Source organism: Medicago truncatula, chromosome 7 (genome assembly GCF_003473485.1).
Source record: "Medicago truncatula cultivar Jemalong A17 chromosome 7, MtrunA17r5.0-ANR, whole genome shotgun sequence".
In the NCBI taxonomy this organism is placed as follows: Eukaryota; Viridiplantae; Streptophyta; class Magnoliopsida; order Fabales; family Fabaceae; genus Medicago; species Medicago truncatula.
The window spans coordinates 5,656,903-5,681,162 of NC_053048.1; the positions used below are offsets into that span (position 1 = coordinate 5,656,903).

The following is a 24,260-nucleotide window of genomic DNA, read 5'->3' on the forward strand; positions in this document are numbered from 1 at the left end:
TTCCACCGCACAACCAAACCTGCTATTATACAATAAATAGAATATCAAGCGATGACTTTCCGCTTCAATCTTAAACCTTTCATCAATCTTCATTATCTTCAATCAATATTTGCGAGAGAAAAGTAATCTGTTAGATCGAAAAATAGAAAGCGGTTGAAAATTTATTCGATATTATGATAAATTTTAAATATCATTAAGGTGTAACCAGATAAGTTAGAGGTGTAATAAACAAAAATGAATGATATAGTAAACTAGCATTTTGTTTTTCTTTTGGACAAAGACAAGCACAAATCTCCTTCGTCCTTAAGTAAAACACTTTCAAGACTAATACTTGTAATAAACCTCTCTCTCTCTCTCTCATTTCTAAACACTTCTTTCGATTTCTTTCAATCATCGTCTTCCACCATAACCGTTTTCAACACTCTACAAAATTACCATAAACCCCTCTCTCTTCTTCTCAATGCAACACTGATAACACTCTCTCGAGTCTCCGATTTGCATCGCCATGGCGGAAGCCAACCTCATCGCCGTCGCGGACGCAATTTCCAATCCCTCCGGCGAGTTTCTTCACAAACTCCGTTCCGATGATGCTGTTAGGTCAGGTCTCGATGCCTTCTACTGCCTTCTCCGCCGTGGACTCGAATCTTCCGGTGGCGATGATGATACTTTGCGTCTTCAGTCATGGACTGATTCTCAGATTCACGCGATTTCTTCTCTCGCGTTAGCTATTGCTTCTTCTTCGAGATCTTTATCAGGTACTTGTTTTCGTTTCATTGAACTTGTTGATTTGTTTTTGTTGCATGATTTAGCTTAGCTTGTTCGTGTGATCATCGTTGTTGAAATGAAGCTGTAATTTGTTGATTCCATGAGTAATTTTTTTTTTGTGTTAATTTCAACTTTGTTGCGTTTTGTTGCCATTGCACGATTTAGCTTGTTCGTGTGATCCTTGCATGTTGTTGATCGATGATGATGAACATTATTTTTGTTGCTTATAGTGTTTGGAAATGAATTTATGTGTGTTCGCGTTTTTCTGCTTTTGCGTGATTTAGCTTGTTTGTGTATGATCATTGCTGTTGAACTTGCAAATTGTTGATGAGTATAAATTTTTTGTTGTTTTTTATTTTTTCGATGTGTGGAAACTCTGTAGCACCGAAACTTCTGATGGAAGGTGTGTCCGGTGTGTTCTGACACTGACACACGTGATTACTTAAATGAATTCATTTTTCAAATTTTTGTCCGTGTCGAGGTGTCCGGTGTCATTGTGCATGCTTCATAGTTTGGAAATGATTTTATATTTGTAGTAACTTCTTTTGGTGTTTATTTTGGTTTTTTGTGTGAATAGTGGAGCAAGCGGAAGGAGTACTTGTTGCGATTGTGCAGCGGTCTATAGAATTTGCTTTGTGTTATTTGGAGAAATCTGGATTTGATGATGATGATCTAGGAATTCAGGTATGCTTACGATAGTTTTGAAGTTCTGTAATTTGAAAATTTGATGGAGAGTAGTGTGCATGGTTTTATTGAATTTTAAGTATGATTAAATGATGTCTAGTTTATTCCTTTTTCTTTATTATTCGCTGGATTTTCTGTCGTTTTCTGTTTGGTTGATGATTAATCATTAGGTCCGTTAGGAACTCATAGCCGAGGTTTTAAATTGTGGCCGTGGCTGCATCTTGAAAATTTAGGTCAAATGGGCTTCAATTGCGGCACTAGATTTCAAACACATCAGTGTCCCCGCCAACATTTCACAAACATTCTTGTTTTTTTTTTCTTTTCAATTTTTTTTTTTTTAAATCCTGCTCTTTTTTTGATTGATGGTCAATCATTAGGAACCTATGAAGCACGGACACTCCTCGGATTAGGCGTGTCCCGGTGTCGGACACGTGTCGTGTCCGACACGACACCGACACTTGTAATTGCACTGAATTATGTGATTTTTTCAAATTATTAGCTGTATCAGCGTGTCAGTGTCCATGTCGTATCCGGTGTCTGTGTCTGTATCCGTGCTTCATAGTTAGGAACTGATTGCCAAGGTTTTAAATTGTAGCCGTTGCTGCATCTTGATAATCTAGGTCAAATGAGCTTCAATTGCGGTAGTAGACTTCAAACACCTTGTTGTCGCAGTCGACATTTTACGAACTTGTTTTTTTGATAATCCTGCTCGTCGTATTTGCATAATCATAATTGGGAGGGGGGATCGATATGATACCCAATACAGTTATTAAGTTAAAAATCGTAGGGATTGCTTCTCCACAAGGGTGCGTTGGAGAGTCACTTGCCCGGTTTTTGAATTTTGAGCATTTATTTTTTTGAAATAAAAAATGAAATGCTAAATAATATTCTAGTTAATAAATAATTTTATTTCTTTACACGTATGCCGAAAAAGAATAGTTTTCCTTTTTCTTTATTTGTTCGCTGGAATTTTCTGTTGTATTCTGTTTGATTGATGATCAATCATTAGGTTCGTTAGGAACTCATTGCCAAGGTTTTAAATTGTAGCCGCGGCCGCATCTTGACAATCTAGTCAAATGAGCTTCAATTGTGGTAGTAGACTTTAAACACCTTGTCACAGTCGACATTTCACTAACTTGTTTTTTTAAAATCCCGATCATCGTACGAGTATCGTAGCTTATTTGCATAATCATAATTGGGAGGTGGGAATCAACACGATACCCAATACAGTTATTAACTTAAAAATCGTAGGGACTGCTTCTCTACAAGGGTGCGTTGGAGAGTAGTGTGCCCAGTTTATTGAATTTTGAGTATTTATTTTGTTGAAATAAAGAAGGAAATGCTAAATAATATCCAAGTTAATAGATAATTTATTTATTTCTTTATATGTATGCCGAAAAAGACTACTAATAAAAAGGTAAGGGGTTCTAAAGAAAGTTTAATTCAGCTCTTTTTCATTAACCTTTCTCTGGAGTTGTTTGTTTTCTGTTTGATCGATAATCATTCGTTACACCCACAAGGGTTTCATGATCAATGTTTTAATTGTGTTTGCAGCAGCGCTTGCATCATGATTGTTGATATTTCTGAGAATCATGGTCAAGTATAGCCTTGATTGCGGCCCTGAAGACTTCAAATACCTTGGTGTTGCTGCCAAAATTTTCAAACTGCAACCAAGGCTACATTTGACCATGATTCTCAGAAATATCAAATTGATTTTTGGGTCTGATTTTATTTATCTTGCTTTATGCATAGTTGATGTATGGTACTGTGCGGTAATAGGTTTTCTCTGATTTCTATACCTGAGTAAGGATGGAGAATCCATTTGTAGAACAAATAAAAAGTCTGGTGGGTATAGCTTAAATTTATATTATTCTGTGTTAGAACTTAGTGTCTTGGTTTGTGTACTTTTTTGGTAGGGTGGTTATTTTTTTGTTTTTTCTTATTTTGTGACACTAATTCTTCTTGATCCTTTCAGACCAATATGATACATCTTTTAGAGATAGCTTTGGTTGATGGAGTAAATATGGTAGTGGACATACTACAACCTACAACTGCAAGTGCCCTAGTAGATTTGCTGCCAATGGTCGATGATTGTTGTGGTGATTATGTGGATGACTACAAAAAATGCCGTTTAGAAGGTATAATATTAATACCCAATAATCACCCCATCATTGCCTCGTCGTAGTTTTCCTGCTAACCTAACCATGTGCTGATTTTCTTTTCATTTTTTTTACGGATTCATAAAAGGCTTCCCGTGCTCAATGGAAGAAAAATCAATGGATTGGCTTCTGAAGACATTAGCTTCTAAACACATGCCACATGACAGGCAAGAATCTGGATTCAGCGAGCAGACCTATTTTCAATATCTCAACACTTTTGTCTTTCTATCCCAGCACTGGGCAGTTGTCCATGGGAAATGCACTCCTCGCCTGATCTTGCTTTGCAATAAACTAGCCAAAGTACAAGATGTATTTGATGAGCGGGAACTGGGCCAAAATTTTCGAAGGAGGCTATCATTCATTTTGAGAATGTTGAAGATACTTGGAAGTCTCACGACAGATGTTCCGTATGTTGAATATGACGCCTCATTGATGAGGGCAGTTGCCTCATTTACTGATACTTTGTCTAATTTGTTTAGAGTTAAGCTCGAGTTTGTGAGTACCTATGCTACTATCGAGGGAAGTTTGGAGAGCATTGTTTTAATGGTTACTGAAGAATTTCTTCATGATGTTCAGGTTATTTTTGGTAATAGCAATGTAGCTCAGAATATCCAAGCATGTGTTGTAGCATCTATTCTAGAGAGTTTGGATTCTTCTGTTTGGATATATGACAAAACTGATCCAAATTCAAAGCCCCCTTTGTCTTTCTTCCCCCGATTTGTTGTTTATACTCTGAAACTCATTAATGATCTGAAAAAGCAAAGGCACCAGATTCCTTTTGAGCGGAAAGACTTTGATGCAGAGCTTGTTGGCAGTTCTACTGACTCAGAAAACAATTCTCTTTCATACCTTGTTCATCATGGGTCTGTTCCTTTGCTAAAGGGATACACTTTTGAAGAGCTTACAAAATTGATATTTCCTGCATCAAGCCAATGGGTTGAAAATTTGATGCAACTTGCTTTCTTCCTTCATTCTGAAGGATTGAAATTAAGGCAAAAAATGGAAAGGTCCCATTCTAGTTTGGCAAAAGTTGCTGGACCATCCGAAATCGAAAATGCAGTGTGCCATGAGGATGAGGCTCTTTTTGGAGATCTTTTTTCCGAGACAGCGCGTTCTGTTGGATCTATAGATGGATGCGAACAACCACCTGCTGCTGCTTTAGTTTCTAATTCCAGCAATCAGAATATGCCAATTCAGTCTGCCATAGAACTTCTGAATTTTCTTAAAACATGCATCTTCTCTACTGAATGGCATCCTTCTCTTTTTGTTGATGCTTGCAGCAAACTCAGTAATACAGACATTGATATTTTGCTTTCCCTACTCGATTCTCATGGCTGTTGGTCTGAAGATAATATGTCTGATGCTTGTATCCCTTCACATGAAGATGGGAAGGTTGGGATCATCCATGAACTATCCTTTGATCTTCTGCACAACCTTCTCACAAACCATGCTTTGAGTGATTCACTCGAAGACTACCTTGTGGAAAAGATCCTTATTGTTGAAAATGGTGCTTTTAGTTACAATGATAGGACCCTCACCCTGCTTGCTCACGCGTTATTCAGTAGGGTTGGTTCTGTTGGCAGTCAGTTGAGAACCAAGATTTTTAGAGGCTATGTTGCTTTTGTTGTTGAGAAGGCGAAATCTGTTTGTGTAAACTGCCCAAGTATCAATGAACTCGTTGGTACTCTTCCTTCATTGTTTCACATTGAGGTGGTTCTTATGGCCTTCCATTTGTCCTGTGCAGAAGAAAAGGGAGTGATGGCAAACTTAATCTTTTCAACCCTCAAAGAAGTTGCTAACCCGGTCTTGGATTTGAACAGCTCACTGTTAACATGTTGGGCTTTGGTGGTTTCAAGGTTGATCTTAGTTCTTCGCCATATGATATTTCACCAACAGACTTGTCCTACATCATTGCTTGTAGATGTGCGGTCTAAGTTGAGGGAAGCACCATTGTCTAGCTCATCATTGCTAAATAAAGTTAATGATAACATGTCATCTTGGTCATCAACTGCCTTAAAAAGCATTGCTGGTGGATTGGCGGGAGATGAGGTTTTTCTTGGTAGCTTGATTGGACAACTAATTGATGTTTCTGAGTCTTCTGCTTCACTCAGTGTGGATGATTTGACGATTGAGAAATTAACTTTGAATTGGAAGGACATATACTGTACTTTCTCACTGATTCTTGGATTTTGGAGAGGCAAAAAAGCCAATGCAGTGGAGGATCAAATTGTTGAAAGATATGTTTTCAACCTTTGTTGGGATATTCCTTGTATAGGCTCTGAAGCTGACCATCCAGTTTTATCGTGGAATCAAGGGCACTCCGTGGATCTATCTAATATGTTGCATTTTTTCCACTTCAGCCATTTACTCCTAGGCCATCCAGAGGTCTTCGGAAACTTCACCAATATTCCAGATGTTGTACTGAGCTTGCTTCAGAATTTAGATGCTTTGCCCATACCAGAAGGCATTGAGGAATTAGGTTGGGATTTCCTCAGAAGTGAAATGTGGCTGTCTCTAGTGCTTTCCTTCACTAATGTTGGCATATGGAGATATTGTATAGACACTGCAATTTCTGGGCACGTTTTAACCTGGACTGAGAGTGCTTTTGGGGATGAGAAATATTTTAAACTTGCTGGAAGCGTGATTTCCTCCATGATTGACTCTGGTCAATTTGTATTGCTAGTAAGGCTGTTCTCATCCTTACTAAGCAAACGCGTGCAAATTTATCAGAGAGCATTCCTTGATGTCCTAAGTTACAAACAGAAGGTGGCTCCTGGGTTTTTACCACTCTTACTGCTGAAATATACTGGAATTGACAAAAGCCTGCAGGATGAGCTACTGGAGAGGAGTGGCTCCAATGCAGATGAGCTGCAGTCTGTTTTGAGCCTCATATCCAAGTTGGATGCTGCTGTTGATAAAAAAGCTTCAAAAACTCTTCCCAAAGCTTATTGGGAGTGCATTTTGCATGGTTTTCCTTTAAACCATTCTACTTCTAGTGCGACTCTGCTCTCTTGTGTTCTTAGCGTAAGAGGAATCATCTTTGTTCTCGACGGGTTACATAAAATAAAAGAATCAGGAAGAAATATTGACTCTGAGACTGAAGTCTTCTTACAAATAGTTGATACAATAATGATTATCAAGTGTGATAGAGTCTTTGAAAGTGTTCATCAGAAATGTGACACTATCTATCACAGCTCAAGTGCAGAACTGGAATTGTCAAATCTTACAAACTTGATTCTAATGAAGCAAATGGAAGGGTTTTTGAAGGATATGAATGCTAGAGGAGCAAGTGATTGCTTTGTCCATGAATGGATAATCTGCAAAATTGTTGAGATATTAAGCAGTCTTAGAAAAGATCCTTCAAAGTCTGTTATATTTCACTTTTGTCTTGGTATTGAAAATGTGCCAGGGCAGACGAGCAAGCTTTTGCAGTTGCATCTTGGTGACTGTTTGGTTCTAATTGATTCCTTAGATACATGTTTCTCTGAATCAGTGAACGTGAAAGTTCTTGGGTTCTTTGTAGACCTTCTATCTGGAGAACAATTTCCTCATCTCAGAACGAGGATACAAAGGAAATTCCTTGACAGAGATATACAGAGTGTATCTAAATGGTTGGAGAAAAGGCTTTTAGGAAGCATAATGAAATCAGATAGTGGGGTGAACTGTGCAAAGGGGAGCTCCATTTCTCTTCGGGATTCAACTATGAATTTTATTCTGTCCCTTGTATCACCGCCATCTGAGAAACAGTCAAAAGAGTTGCAACATCATATTTTCAATTCTGTACTTCTATTACTTGATAATGCTTTTTTGCTATTTGATATTCATGTGGCGAAGTCCTATTTCAATTTCATAGTTCAAATTTCAAGAGGAGAGCTTTTGATGAAACAGCTTTTGACGAGGACTGTCATGATCATGGGGAAACTGGCAGGCAATGAAAATCTGCTTCCGGGGCTTAAGTTTCTATTTGGCTTTATTGCATCTGTCTTGGGAGAATGTGGATCTGGTAAAACTTCCTTGCAAAGGATAACTAAGAATTGCTCTACTGGCAATACTGCTGGGGTAGGACATGCGTCTGCTCGACTGGTTGGGTCCAGGAAAACTTCTGAGGCATTCGTTGTTTCTTCCAATCAAGAAGGAGGATCAACCTCTCTAGAATGCGATGCTACTTCGGTAGACGAGGATGAGGATGATGCAACCTCTGATGGGGAGGTTCTTAGCATAGATAAGGATGATGACGAGGATGCCAACAGTGAAAGGGCCCTTGCCTCTAAAGTTTGCACATTTACTTCCAGTGGAAGCAATTTCATGGAGCAGCATTGGTACTTCTGCTATACATGTGACCTGACTGTATCAAAAGGTTGCTGCTCAGTATGTGCTAAGGTTTGTCATCGGGGTCACCGTGTAGTCTACTCACGCTCAAGCCGCTTCTTTTGTGACTGTGGAGCTGGAGGTGTTAGGGGTAGTAACTGTCAATGTTTGAAACCACGGAAATTTACTGCAGATAACAGTGCACCTGTTCGTGGTTCTAACACATTTCAGTCATTTTTACCCTTTCCTGAAGATGGAGATCAGCTACCAGACAGCGATTCAGATTTTGATGAGGACATAAATTCAGATGTAGATAACTCACTCAGATTATCTATTACAAAAGAGCTTCAAGAAATGATTCCATTGTTACTGGAAGAACTTGATGTTGAGAGTCAGGTGCTCAATCTTTGCTCCTCCTTGATGCCTTCAGTAATTAATAGACGAGACTCCCACCATTCTAAGGATAAGAATATCAGTTTGGGAGAAGACAAGGTGATTTCTCATGGCATTGATCTCTTGCAGTTGAAGAAAGCTTATAAAAGTGGATCATTTGATCTCAAGATAAAGGTTGACTATTCTAATGCCAAGGATCTCAAGTCTCACTTAGCAAATGGCTCTCTTGTGAAGTCCTTGCTCAGTGTTAGTGTACGAGGTCGGCTTGCTGTTGGTGAAGGTGATAAAGTTGCTATATATGATGTTGGACAGTTAATTGGTCAGGCCACCATTTCACCTGTGACAGCTGACAAGACCAATGTAAAACATCTGTCTAAAAACGTTGTCCGCTTTGAAATTATACAACTCGCATTCAATCCTGTTGTTGAGAACTATCTTGTTGTAGCCGGTTATGAGGATTGTCAGGTCCTGACATTGAATCCTCGTGGTGAAGTGATTGATCGCCTTGCCATTGAACTTGCTTTGCAAGGTGCATACATTAGACGGGTGGAATGGGTTCCAGGTTCACAGGTTCAATTAATGGTTGTGACCAACAGATTTGTCAAGATATATGACCTGTCCCTGGACAACATCAGTCCAGTACACTACTTCACTTTGTCAGATGACATGATTGTGGATGCCATTCTCTATACAGCTTCCCGGGGCAGAATGTTTCTTGTTGTTCTGTCAGAAAATGGAAACATTTTCAGGTTCGAGTTGTCAGTCAAAGGGAATGTTGGGGCTGTGCCATTAAAAGAACTTGTACAACTCAAGGGAAGAGAAATTCATGCAAAGGGATCATCGTTGTACTTCTCTCCAACTTGCAAGCTGCTCTTCATATCTTTTCAAGATGGTACCACACTATTAGGTCGACCAAGCTCTGATGCAGCTTCTTTAATAGAGATGTCTTCTGTATTTGAGGAGCAAGAAAGTAAGATGCGACCTGCTGGAGTACATCATTGGAAAGAATTGTTGGCTGGCAGTGGCTTATTTGTTTGTTTATCAACTGTGAAATCAAATTCTGCACTTGCGGTGTCCATGGAGGAACATGAGATACTTGCTCAGAGTATGAGGCATTCAGTGGGTTCAGCCTCCCCTATAGTCGGTATGACTGCATACAAACCACTGTCTAAGGATAAAATCCACTGTCTTGTCTTACATGATGATGGTAGCCTTCAAATATATTCGCATGCTCCTGTGGGTGTGGATGCTGGTGTCATTGCAGCATCTGAGAAAGTTAAGAAATTGGGTTCTGGCATCCTCACTAAAGCTTATGCTGGAACAAATCCTGAATTTCCTCTTGACTTTTTTGAGAGGACTGTATGCATCACACCAGATGTGAAACTGGGTGGTGACGCCATCAGAAATGGAGATTCTGAAGGAGCTAAACAGAGTTTGGTGAATGAGGATGGTTTTCTAGAAAGTCCAAGTCCTACAGGTTTTAAGGTATCCTCTATCACCTTGCAGTTCAAAGCGAATATATTACTGTATTTTGTGGTATACTCTTTTTTAGTCTTTTAGATTAGAAATAACACTGTAGATAGCCTAAGTGCGTCTTTGGCAACTTTTAAATGCTAGATATTTGGGCGCGCTCTTGCTATTTTTAGACACAGGTTGTAGTGTTATTACATGAATTTTATAATAGTGAACTAAGTTTAAGATCAAGCTAGCTCGTAAAAAGTGCTACTCAAGTTATTTTTTTCTTTTTCTCTTGTCCAACATTATCCAGACTCATTCTCTTGTCCAAGATTATCCAGACTCACTATCTTGTCCAACAATATTAGAGAGTTGGGGTAGCACCTCTTGTAGAAAATATGGTGGAAAATAGGCTTTAGATTGTTTGTGCATGTAGAAAGAAGACCTGTTGATTCTGTAGTAAGTAGAGTAGATCAGGTGGAGGATAGTCAGATCACTAGAGGCAAAGGAAGACCTACTAAACTATTAAGAAAGATTAAGAGTTAATGAGTTGGACCGAAATATGGTTTATGATAGAACATTATGGATTTATGGCGTAATTTGATCCATGTAGTCGACCCCATTTAGTGGGATAAGGCTTGGTTGTTGTTGTTGTCTCTCTTTCATTTTCTTCCCCTTACTTTCAAGTTTCAATTAGATCTAAGTGTGGTTATTAGATGAAATCTAGTTGTGGAGACCACTCAACTCATTCCTCTGCTGGTCAATAATAAGCATGCCAAGTTTTTTGAATTTTGACATTGACAATCTTCCACATGCTCAATGCTAGAGTTAGTTTTGAATCCCACCTATTGGGAAGAGGCTTTGGTTGCATTGGAATTATTTTTAAGCATTTTTTAACCTAACTTAAACCCTAATAATGTTGATCTTCTTTGATTGACTTTTTGCATAGATTTGTGCAACTAGTTCCAACACCACCATTTTAAATTAGTTTAGAAATTGCCAAACACTCCCTATATGATATCAATAATGACACTTGGTATTCTTCTGAAAGAGGAAACAAATCGAACTTGTTTTTATAATAATGTAGTGCTGATCTTTGTAATTATACTCCATGAAGGTATAGTTGCATCGTATCCCAAAACCTACTAAGTATAGGGGGTAAGCGTGTGTATGCTTACTAGTGGAATAAGAGCGTAGTTTTAAAACTCGGCTCGGTCATCGACTCGGCAGAGGTACTGGGTTAATGGGTTAATGGTCGAACCACTGAGTCACTGGTTGAACCGACTGAATCGGATTAAACCGAATAACTCGGTTGTATGACCCTGTCTTAAGATTAAATTTTTATAGGTATTTAACCAGATTAGATTGGATTGAACCGATGACTCGGCCATTTAAAACCAAAAAAAAAAAACTAATAGTTGTTGACAGAAAATAGATTTTGTTTTCATATCTATTAATAATAATATAATATGTAGATTTTTTTAATTTTTTTTATGTACATTATTTTTTTAGGGGGAAGATGATATGTATATTTATTATTATTATTATTGTGTAAATATGAAATTTAAAGATTATGTGATCTTTTTGAAAAAAACGATGGGTTCATTGCTAAAAAAAAGAAATGAAGATGTAGGAAACAGTCTTTTGGTGATTGATTTAAATTCTTCTTACGTGAAATTGTTCCCACTGTAGTTAATTATATAAATCTAATGGCATTAATAATCAAAAGTGTTTTCTAGCGCAGTGGTTAATTGATGTGTTTTTTTCTACAATGTCTTGGGTTCGTCTCTTGTTGGGCCATTTTTTACACAATTTTCAGAAATTCTAAGGCTTAGCTTTTCGACCTGGTTTGCTGCACCGGTTCAACGACCGGTTCGATGACGTGGCACTGGGTTAATAACATGGTCGATCAAATAACTGGCTCGGACCGGGGATGGGTCCGGTTTCCGGTTGAACCGGTCGGCCGGTCCGAGCCGGTTTTTAAAACTATGAATAAGAGTGTGTTTGGATAACAATTTGGAAACGTTGTTTTGATCCCTTGAGAACAACTTTGTTTTGCTTTTACATAAGTAATGATGTTAAACTCAAAATCCTCTAAAAAAAATATAAGCTAACATGATTTTGACAAACATGTTTGTTGATGAAACCCAATTTACACACCCCACACTGGGGTTTGAGAGTCACAAAGACATGCGCTAGATTGTGTTTGATTCATCATGATCTGGAAAGTTCAACATGCAATTGTCTTTTTGTTCTTATTTAGCGATAGTTAAGTAAATACTCAATAGTTTTCTTGGTATGTAGTTTAATGCTATTAATGAGTCAAAATTAATCTTTTATAATTGCATGTTTCATTTCCAGAATACTAAAATATATCCATTCTAAAATGGTTACATGAGATGAGAGGTGAATTCTGTTTCACATGTCATATCATATGACGCTGTTCCGAACAATTTCATTTTGTTACGATATCATCACTGCAATAATGTCAGCTGCTTTGATGATGTTTGCCTGTCTTTCACGTGATTTGATAAAGCATTTTTGTTTCCCTAATTTCTTTATGCATTTCAACAGATATCCGTCTTCAACTCAAACCCTGATATTGTCATGGTTGGTTTTCGAGTTAATGTGGGTAATACATCGGCAAGCCACATACCTTCTAGTATTTCTATTTTCCAGAGGGTTATTAAATTAGACGAAGGAATGAGGTCGTGGTATGATATTCCATTTACTGTTGCGGAGTCTCTTCTTGCAGATGAAGAATTTACAGTGTTAGTTGGGCCAACCTTTAATGGCTTAACACTTCCCAGAATAGACTCACTGGAAGTTTATGGCCGAGCTAAAGATGAGTTTGGTTGGAAAGAGAAAATGGATGCAATTTTAGATATGGAAGCAAGAGTACTTGGTTCAAATGCATCACTCGGTGGATCTGGAAAGAAGCGCCGATCAATGCAATCTGCTCCTATTCAAGAGCAAGTAATAGCAGATGGGCTTAAGCTTATTACCAAGTTTTATTCATCATGTAGGCAACAAGATTGCACAAGGCTTGAAGAAGCAAGAACAGAGCTGGGAAAACTCAAGTGCAAGCAATTACTAGAAACAATATTTGAGAGTGATAGGGAACCTATCCTACAGGCTTCTGCTAGTTGTGTTTTACAAGCAGTTTTTCCCAAGAAAGAGATATACCATCAGGTAATCTATATATAGTATCACTTGGATTTCTACTTAATGTCAATGTTATGCTAATTATTTCATCTGGACTCTTCTCACATTAGATTAAGGATACCATGCGGCTCCTTGGAGTGGTCAAATCATCTTCACTACTGTTGTCAAGGCTTGGGATAGGTGGTACTGCAGGAAGTTGGATCATTGAAGAGTTCACTGCTCAGATGCGTGCCGTTTGTAGGATAGCATTGCAACGCCGTTCAAATTTAGCAACATTTCTGGAGACAAATGGTATTGTTTTGTTCTCGCTGATTGGATCTTAAATATATAAATGATAAGTACACACACACTTAGTAAATTTAAACAATCCTTTGGATGCAATTATTTTTTTGAGATGCTTTTCTATTTCTTTATGTAGTAATTTTGTGAAATTTAGTATTCTCTCTACTGAAATTTAGTATAAGGGTCTAAACTAAACTTCAACAGTGATTCTTGAAATTTCTGAGTTGATATCTGCACCGTTCATATCTGCTGTAAGAATGGGTTTCTAAGGTTTATATTTTATTCATGGCTGGTTTTTACTACATTCTTTTTTTATACTGCTTATTAGATTATTGTAATTTTAAGTGACTGAGGTACTGTTATTATGAATCAAGAATAGAGTGAATAAATATTGAAGTCATCTGTCCAATGTGGTTATACTTGCAACACATTTTACATGATTTAAACTACCTTTGCTGGTGTAGGCTCAGAAGTGGTGGATGCACTGATGCAAGTTTTATGGGGAATTTTGGACTTTGAGCAGCCCGACACGCAAACCATGAACAACATTGTTATGTCTGCAGTTGAACTTATTTATTGTTATGCTGAATGCTTGGCCCTCCATGTAAAAGATTCAGGAGTGCACTGTGTAGCACCTGCTGTTGTATTACTGAAGAAACTTCTTTTTTCGTCTGATGAAGCTGTTCAGACTGCTAGCAGGTGTGTTTTCTCACTGTGTTATTATTTTTTATTCTAACTTTGATGATCAGGTTTTTACACATTTTTTTTTCTTTCTTTTCAGTTTGGCCATATCTTCGAGATTGCTTCAGGTCCCTTTCCCAAAGCAGACGTTGTTAGCTCCAGATGATGCTGTTGAGAGTGCAGTGCCAGTTCCTGGCTCAGCAGACACTAGTGCTAGAAATAACCAAGTCATGATTGAAGATGACACCATCACTTCATCTGTTCAATATTGTTGTGATGGTTGTTCTACTGTACCTATACTCAGGCGAAGGTGGCATTGCACTGTTTGTCCTGATTTTGATTTGTGTGAGGCTTGCTTTGAAGTACTAGATGCAGACCGACTTCCTCCACCACACTCTAGAGATCATCCTATGACAGCAATTCCAATTGAAGTGGACTCTGTAGGAGATGGCAATGAATTTCACTTCACACCTGATGACGTTAGTGACTCGCTGCCTTTACCGGCTGATAGCAACATGCAGAATTCTTCTCCATCAATTCATACTTTGGAGCCCAATGATTCTGAAGAGTTTGCTTCTGCATTGACTGATCCTGTTTCAATCTCTGCTTCAAAACGGGAAATAAATTCCTTACTACTTTCTGAGCTTCTTGAACAATTGAAAGGATGGATGGAGACAACTTCTGGAGTCCGAGCAATCCCTGTTATGCAGCTTTTCTACAGGCTGTCATCTGCCGTGGGGGGACCTTTCATAGACAGCTCAAAGCCTGACAGTTTAGATTTAGAGAAACTAATCAAATGGTTTTTGGATGAGATTAATCTCAACAGACCATTTGTAGCCAGAGCCCGGTCATCATTTGGGGAAGTTGCAATTCTGGTCTTCATGTTTTTCACGCTGATGCTTAGAAATTGGCATCAGCCTGGTAGTGATGGTTCCATGCCAAGACACAGCGGAACTGCTGATGTCCATGATAAAAATGTAATCCAACTTTCTTCGTCCACTTCGAAGACATCAGTTGATGACCAAGAGAAGAACGACTTTGCATCGCAGCTGCTTCAAGCTTGTGATTCTCTCAGGCAGCAATCTTTTGTTAATTATTTGATGGATATACTGCAGCAGCTAGTTCATGTTTTCAAATCTCCAATTAACAGTGAAGGTGGGCATAGTAATGCTGGACCTGGATGTGGGGCTTTGCTTACAGTACGTAGAGATTTGCCAGCTGGTAATTTTTCACCTTTCTTTTCTGATTCGTATGTGAAAGTGCATAGAACAGACATCTTTATGGACTACCCCAGGCTTCTACTAGAGAATGCTTTTCGACTGGTGTACACACTTGTTCGGCCAGAAAAACATGACAAGACCGGAGAAAAGGAAAAGGTCTACAAGTTGTCTTATGGTAAGGATTTGAAATTAGATGGATATCAAGATGTTCTTTGCAGTTACATCAACAATCCTCATACCAACTTTGTAAGAAGATATGCCAGGAGACTTTTTCTGCATCTCTGTGGGAGCAAGTCTCACTATTACAGTGTACGAGACTCTTGGCAGTATGCTAGTGAAGTCAAGAGACTTCATAAACACATAACAAAGTCTGGTGGTTTTCAAAATAATCCCATTCCATATGAAAGAAGTGTGAAAATTGTGAAGTGCCTTTCCACAATGGCAGAAGTAGCAGCTGCACGTCCTCGGAACTGGCAGAAATACTGTTTAAGGCATGGGGATATTTTGTCGTTCCTGATGAATGGAATATTTTATTTCGGTGAAGAGTCTGTTATTCAGACTCTTAAACTTCTCAATTTTGCCTTCTATACAGGAAAAGATGTTGGTCAGACTTCACAAAAAACAGAGTCAGGAGACTCAAGTTCAACCAAATCAAGTATTGCATCTCAAGATTCAAAGAAGAAAAAGAAAGGTGAAGACGGAGCTGATTCTGGTTTGGAGAAGTCCTATTTGGATATGGAGGCAGCAGTAGATGTCTTCACTGACAAGAGTGGCAATACCTTAAAGCAGTTCATAGATAGTTTCCTTCTAGAGTGGAGTTCAGTTACTGTGCGTGCAGAGGCTAAATTAGTTTTATATGGTGTCTGGCATCATGCCAAACCAATGTTTAAGGAAACTATGCTAATGGCTCTCTTGCAGAAAGTCAAGTGCCTCCCTATGTTTGGCCAGAATATTGTGGAGTATACAGAACTTCTTACTTGCTTGCTTGGAAGATCCCCTGATACTAGTTCAAAACACAAGATTTCTGATCTTGTAGACCGATGCTTGACTCCTGATGTAATTAGGTGCATCTTTGAGACACTTCATTCACAGAATGAGCTGTTAGCTAACCATCCAAATTCTCGCATATATAATACTTTGAGTGGCTTAGTGGAATTTGATGGATACTATCTTGAAAGTGAACCCTGTGTTGCCTGCAGCTCTCCAGAAGTACCTTACAGCAGGATGAAGCTAGAATCACTGAAATCCGAAACAAAATTCACTGACAATCGCATCATAGTGAAATGCACCGGAAGTTACACAATCCAGACTGTGACCATGAATGTTCATGATACCAGGAAGTCAAAATCAGTGAAGGTTTTAAACCTATACTATAACAACAGACCAGTTACTGACTTATCAGAGTTGAAAAACAACTGGTCTTTATGGAAGCGTGCAAAAAGTTGTCATCTTGCATTTGATCAGACAGAGCTTAAAGTTGAATTTCCTATTCCAATTACAGCTTGTAACTTCATGATTGAACTGGATTCGTTCTATGAAAATCTTCAGGCATTGTCTCTCGAACCATTGCAATGCCCACGCTGTAGTCGTCCAGTCACAGATAAGCATGGTATATGTAGCAATTGTCATGAAAATGCATATCAATGCAGGCAATGTCGCAACATCAATTACGAGAATTTGGACTCTTTTCTGTGTAATGAGTGCGGGTACAGCAAATATGGGCGGTTTGAGTTTAATTTCATGGCGAAGCCAAGTTTTACATTTGATAATATGGAGAATGATGAAGACATGAAGAAGGGATTAGCAGCCATAGAGTCTGAGTCAGAGAATGCTCATCGGCGATATCAGCAACTTTTGGGCTTCAAAAAGCCCTTGCTTAAAATTGTGTCAAGCATTGGTGACAGTGAAATAGACTCACAGCAGAAGGATTCCGTGCAGCAAATGATGGTTTCGTTACCTGGCCCCTCATGTAAAATTAACCGGAAAATTGCTCTTCTTGGAGTTCTCTATGGTGAGAAGTGCAAAGCAGCTTTTGATTCTGTCACCAAAAGTGTCCAGACACTGCAAGGGCTACGTAAGGTGCTGATGAATTATCTGCACCAGAAGAACGCTGATAATAGTGTGGCTTCAAGATTTGTGGTGTCCAGATCACCAAATAACTGTTATGGCTGTGCAACTACATTTGCAACCCAGTGTCTAGAACTTTTACAGGTGCTTGCAAGGCATCCGAATTCTAAGAAACAACTTGTTTCAGCTGGCATTTTGTCTGAGCTATTTGAGAATAACATTCATCAAGGTCCTAAAGCTGCCCGGGTTCAAGCAAGAATAGTACTTTGTTCTTTATCTGAAGGTGATGTAAATGCAGTTACTGAGCTGAACAGTTTGATACAAAAAAAAGTTTTGTACTGCCTTGAGCATCATCGCTCCATGGACATTGCAGTTACTACACGCGAGGAGTTGCTATTACTTTCTGAGGTGTGTTCTTTGGCTGATGAATACTGGGAATCAAGATTACGTCTTGTATTTCAGTTATTGTTTTCTTCCATTAAGTTGGGCGCCAAACATCCTGCCATATCTGAGCATGTCATTCTTCCTTGTCTGAGAATTATTTCTCAGGCATGCACACCTCCAAAACCTGAGACACCAGACAAAGAGCAAGGCCTTGGAAAGTCTTCTGCAAAGGCGAAGGATGAGAAATCTCAAACTGTACCCGGGTCCTTGGCAGGTGCTGTCAGTGTCGGTGGAACAAAGACATTTCCAGACTCGTCAGAAAGAAATTGGGATGCCACACCTAAGACTCAAGATATTCAGTTATTGAGCTATTCAGAATGGGAGAGTGGAGCTACTTATCTTGATTTTGTTAGAAGGCAATACAAAGTGTCTCAGGTGGTCAAAGCTACAGGCCAGAGGTCAAGACCCCAACGCCATGATTACCTTGCACTTAAATATGCTCTAAGATGGAAGCGTCGTGTTGGTAAAGCAGCTAAAAGTGAGTTATCAGTTTTTGAGTTGGGATCATGGGTTAAAGAACTTGTTCTGAGTGCATGTTCGCAATCTATCAGATCAGAGATGTGCTCACTCATAAGCTTGCTTTGTGGTCAAAGTTCGTCCAAACGATTTCGGCTGCTGAATCTAGTGGTTTCTTTGTTGCCTGCAACACTTTCTTCTGGTGAAAGTGCTGCGGAATATTTTGAATTGTTATTCAAGATGGTAGATTCGGAGGATGCTCTTTTATTTTTGACTGTTCGGGGGTGTCTACGGACAATTTGTACTTTAATTACCCAAGAAGTAAATAATGTTGAGTCTTTGGAAAGGAGTCTACACATTGATATAACTCAGGGATTTATCCTTCACAAAATGATAGAGCTTCTTGGTAAATTTCTTGAGGTTCCAAATGTAAGATCCAGGTATGATTGTTGCTTGAATAGTTTTAGTTTTGAGGTTAGTTTTTTGATTTACATCATCTCATTGAAGTAAATTTTTAATTCCAGATTCATGCGAGAGGACTTACTTTCTGAAATTCTTGAAGCCCTTATTGTAATTCGTGGCTTGATTGTTCAAAAGACTAAGTTGATAAGTGACTGCAATCGTCTCCTTAAAGATCTTTTGGATAGTCTACTACTAGAAAGCACTGATAATAAGCGACAATTCATTAGGGCCTGTATCAATGGTTTGCAAATACATGCAAAGGAGAAGAAAGGGCGTGCTTGTTTGGTATGTATTAATTTTTTCATTTTTCGTTTATAACTTGTTCTTTTCACTAAAATTAGTTGTGGCAATTTTCTATTGAACAGAGTGTCAGTTGGGTTATATAGGATTGGAACTAACAGAGATATTAGATATTGAATTTATAGTAACCCTGTTTTTTGATTTCAAATTTATAGCAACCTTTTAACAAGGGTCATTTTAATCTCTGATGCGATCTGCACCTGCATTTGCAGTTTATCTTAGAGCAACTCTGCAATCTTGTATGCCCCTCAAAACCCGAGCCTGTATATTTGTTGGTCCTAAACAAGGCACATACTCAGGAAGAGTTCATCAGGGGATCAATGACCAAGAATCCATATTCAAGTACTGAGATTGGCCCATTGATGCGTGATGTGAAGAATAAGATCTGTCATCAGTTGGATTTGTTAGGTCTTCTTGAGGATGACTATGGAATGGAATTGTTGGTTGCCGGTAATATCATTTCTCTTGATTTGAGCATTGCCCACGTTTATGAGCTTGTGTGGAAGAAATCAAATCAATCTTCCAACGTGACTAATTCCAACTTGGTATCCTCAAATGCTGTCACCTCATCTAGATATTGCCCACCTATGACAGTGACTTATCGACTCCAGGTGTGTTTCTCTATCAGTGACCATGTGAGCCAGCTCATTTGTTTAAACACTTTGTTTTGAGTTTATCTGTTATATATGTATACAATTTCCAGGGATTGGATGGTGAGGCAACTGAGCCTATGATTAAAGAATTGGAGGAAGATAGAGAGGAGTCTCAGGATCCAGAGGTTGAGTTTGCCATAGCTGGTGCTGTTCGTGATTGTGGTGGACTGGAAATACTGTTGGGCATGATTCAGGTACACAGGAATATCTTTTATATTTGTGGGCTTGGCTTCCACGCACAAACACACACACACAAGTCAAGCCAATAAGGTGCTGTGCCACATTCCTAGTAATATGATTTTTGTAGTTGTTACAAGTTTGTTAATACATTACAAAGTCAAACAAATTTGTATCTAGCATTCATCTTTTGTGATTGCCTTGATTATGTCTTTGACCTCTATTGTTTAAGGTATCTACTTCAAAAAAAATTGTGGAATGCTTAATATATATTTTTCTAGAGACATTATCATGCACAACTACTCTGTATCTTCGATGATTTTTATTAAATATCATTATTCTGCTGCTTGCAAATTGAAAGTGCTAATATAGTTCTCACTTTTCTCGATTTAATTTACAGCGTCTGAGAGATGATTTCAAGTCCAATCAGGAGCAATTGGTTGCAGTTCTTAATCTTCTTATGTACTGTTGCAAAATTAGAGAAAATAGACGAGCGTTGTTGAAGCTAGGAGCTTTAGGTTTGCTTCTTGAAACTGCAAGGCGGGCTTTCTCAGTTGATGCCATGGAGCCAGCGGAAGGCATACTTTTGATTGTTGAAAGTTTGACTTTAGAAGCAAATGAAAGTGACAGTATAAGCATCACACAAGGTGCCTTTACTGTCACTAGTGAAGAAGCTGGGACAGGTGAACAAGCCAAGAAGATAGTTCTTATGTTTTTGGACAGATTATCTCATCCATTGGGACTTAAGAAATCAAACAAACAGCAGAGGAACACAGAGATGGTTGCTCGAATACTACCTTATTTGACATATGGTGAACCTGCTGCAATGGATGCCCTAATCCAGCATTTTAGCCCGTACCTGCAAGATTGGGATGCATTTGACAGTTTGCAGAAAAAACATTTGGACAATCCAAAGGATGATAATGTTGCTCAGCTAGCTGCGAAGCAGAGGTTCACTCTGGAAAACTTTGTTAGAGTTTCAGAGTCCCTTAAGACAAGTTCCTGTGGTGAGAGATTAAAGGACATTATCCTAGAAAAGGGTATAACTAAATTTGCAATGAAACATTTGAAGGATAGTTTTGCCAATGCTGGGCAGACAGGCTACAAGACCAGTGCTGAATGGGTACAAGGTTTAACACTGCCTTCCGTCCCTCTTATATTGTCGATGCTGAGAGGTTTGTCAATGGGACATCTCCTCACTCAGAAGTGTATCGAAGAGGAAGGTATCTTACCCTTGTTGCATGCCTTGGAAGGAGTTTCAGGAGAAAATGAAATTGGGGCAAGGGCTGAAAATTTATTGGACACACTATCTAACAAGGAAGGAAAAGGAGATGGATTCCTGGTGGAGGAGGTGAGTAAGTTGCGGCATGCAACTAGAAATGAAATGAGGCGCCGGGCTTTGCGTAAAAGAGAGGAGCTGCTTCAGGTATGTTATATAGAAGACCTTAATTTACATTATTTTTATTTAGATTTACATAAATTGGCATTTTCCTTGACAAATAAATAAAGAGCAGTGCTAGATGGTGCGAATGGTTTTTCGCGTAAAACACACGACCTTGTAATGAATGGGCAATCCAACACTCTTGTGATATTTATTTTTATTAAAATACCATATTCAAAACCAACAAAAAAATTTCACACGTTGTCGTCAATTGGTTTGACAGCATACTCAAGTAAAACCAAACTCTTAAACAATAGAAACAAGGGATAATTGTAAAAAATAATAGTCAATTTGGTTCCTGAATGTGTAATAAGTAGCCACAATGGTTTTTTAAAGTATCAAAAATTTTAAAATAGTTTCGGATTGTGCACTTCGCTAGTCCAAATATTGTGAGTACCGAAATATTATTTTAATGTCTGAAACTATTTTGATTAACATAGTGTACAATCAAGATGAACATAGTGTACAATCAGGAACTATTTTAAAATTTTGATACATTGAGGAATTATTGTACCTAATCATTACACATTCAGAAACCCAAGTGACATTTAAAGTTTACCACAATTGCCTCTAAAACATAGATAAATGTAAAAACATTATATAAACGAAGCACAGTCATAACTTTTGCCAATATACAAACAGATTTGAGCAAATTACAATTGTTTAGATGAATTTAAATAACTAAAACTAAAACATCATTATTTTACTGTTCGTGTGATTCCCACGAATTGATTGTCATACCAAGTAGCATTTTTCATAAATAAATTAGGGACTAGAGGCCTATTTTGTTTCAACTCTTAATATATTACGTTGGAGATTGTGCTCAAAATATTTTCATTTGGCTTGGACAATATATACAGCATTGTATTACTTGTTTTATTTGAAATGTATTAGAAACTGATTTTTTGTTATATTTTGCCTTGCCTGTTGTGTATGATGCAGGGGCTAGGAATGCGACAAGAACTGTCTTCAGATGGAGGTGAACGCATTGTTGTTTCCCGGCCTGTCCTTGAAGGTTTGGAAGATGTGCAGGAGGAGGAGGATGGGTTGGCATGCATGGTGTGCCGGGAAGGATACAGTTTAAGACCTACTGATTTACTGGGTGCTTACTCTTATAGTAAGCGTGTGAATCTAGGCGTAGGCACTTCAGGAAGTGGTCGTGGAGAGTGTGTTTACACTACCGTAAGCTACTTTAACATTATTCATTTCCAGTGCCATCAAGAGGCCAAAAGAGCTGATGCTGCCTTGAAGAATCCCAAGAAAGAGTGGGATGGAGCAACACTTAGAAACAATGAATCTCTCTGTAATTCTTTATTCCCTGTCAGAGGTCCATCTGTTCCTCTGGCACAGTATATCCGCTTTGTTGACCAACACTGGGACAACCTTAATGGTCTTGGACGAGCTGATGGAAGCAGGCTCCGCCTTCTGACTTATGACATTGTTTTGGTATGTTATTCAACCTCAGCATGTTATATTTTTATGTTTTTTTAATGGTGAATTGGACTGATTAAGACAAGATAATTAAAGGAGAAACTGAAGGAATCTTGTTTATGACAACATATATAAATGATTAGATCTTCGAGATAACTCACTTCACCGGGTTTAAATATTATCTATAATAGGATGTCCCTACAATTATGTATACACTGCTTGAATTACATGAATTTGCCTCACCCCGGTGCTTAAGCATTATTTACTTGTTTGTAGATGTTGGCTCGCTTTGCAACAGGAGCATCGTTCAGTGCAGATAGCCGAGGTGGGGGACGGGACAGTAATTCTCGGTTCCTCCCATTTATGTTCCAAATGGCACGTCATCTCCTTGATCTAGGAAGCCCCTTGCAGCGTCGAACAATGGCCAGGGCTGTATCAGCATATATATCCTCTTCTACATCAGATGTCAGACCCTCTTCTCCGTCCGGCACCCAACTTACATTGGGAACAGAAGAAACCGTCCAATTTATGATGGTGAACTCACTTCTCTCAGAGTCTTATGAGTCCTGGCTGCAGCACCGCCGTGCTTTTCTGCAGCGTGGAATTTACCATGCATACATGCAGCACACACATGGTCGTACTACTGCTCGCTCATCGTCCGTTTCAGCTTCTGTACAAGGTGTGGAATCTGGAAGTACAGGCCAAAGTGCTACAACAGAAGCAGGGCAGAATGATGAGCTTTTGTCTATCATTCGTCCGATGCTTGTCTACACAGGTTTGATTGAGCAGTTACAGCATTTCTTCAAGGTCAAGAAATTGCCTAGTGCAACACCAGCAAGTATTGATGGGGTTTCGTCTGCAGCAGAAGGGGAAGACGAAAGTGGGAACCTGGAAGGATGGGAGTTGGTAATGAAAGAGCGACTCTTGAATGTAAAAGAGCTTCTTGGATTCCCAAAAGAGATGATTTCCTGGCTTGATGAGATTAACTCTGCTAGTGATTTGCAGGAGGCCTTTGATATTGTTGGGGTTCTGCCAGAGGTTTTGTCCGGTGGGATCACCCGGTGTGAAGACTTTGTGCAAGCTGCAATCAGTGCAGGGAAAAGCTGAAACAATACAGCTTTCTCTTTTCATTTATACAAATATTAACAGCATATTATATTCTGAGAATGTAAAACGCTCATGTACTATGTTCTTTTCAAAGCATAAAGATGATACAAAATGAAAAGGGGTTATTGTGATGAATATGAAAACAAACATGTTTGAATCAAAGCTATAATAACTACTACCATTCTGAATAAACGAGCATGATCGTCTAGTAGTTATTTTCCCACTTTTAGAATGAATTTTAAGAGAATGAAACAACGTTAGATGATTTAAAAATTATACATAGGGTTCTGTGAAAATGATTCAACATAATGTTCAAACCATAAATAGTTTTCTATTCTATTTAGACATGGCAACAAAGCTCATACCCGCGGGCACCCGTCCGAACCAAACTCAAATTGACTATTTTTTTTTTCTTCTGCTTTGACTGAGTTTGGATATTCCTCAATTTCAAAACACGGGTACGGGACGGACATAGGGATATCAGTATCCACCCCGAATCATACCCAAGCCCGTCCTGAATGCAAAAAATCAATTTATTTTACCTTTAATATAAGAAACTTAAATTCTTTGCCTTTCATACGTCCCTCACTTCTCTAAGTTTTATCCCTTC

General features: G+C 38.6%; 1 protein-coding gene across 1 annotated transcript; it reads left to right on the forward strand.

Moving 5' to 3' along the window:
• Positions 1-327: 327 nt before the first annotated feature.
• On the forward strand, positions 328-23,842 carry LOC11430732 (auxin transport protein BIG). Its single transcript, XM_003621511.4, has 14 exons — positions 328-755; positions 1,343-1,449; positions 3,425-3,587; positions 3,697-9,794; positions 12,339-12,956; positions 13,040-13,220; positions 13,676-13,910; positions 13,993-18,519; positions 18,604-18,826; positions 19,054-19,452; positions 19,545-19,688; positions 20,072-21,097; positions 22,055-22,558; positions 22,820-23,842. The coding sequence occupies exons 1-14, from the start codon at positions 506-508 to the stop codon at positions 23,648-23,650; spliced, it is 15,306 nt and encodes a 5,101-aa protein (XP_003621559.2). The 5' UTR covers positions 328-505; the 3' UTR covers positions 23,651-23,842.
• Positions 23,843-24,260: the final 418 nt, after the last annotated feature.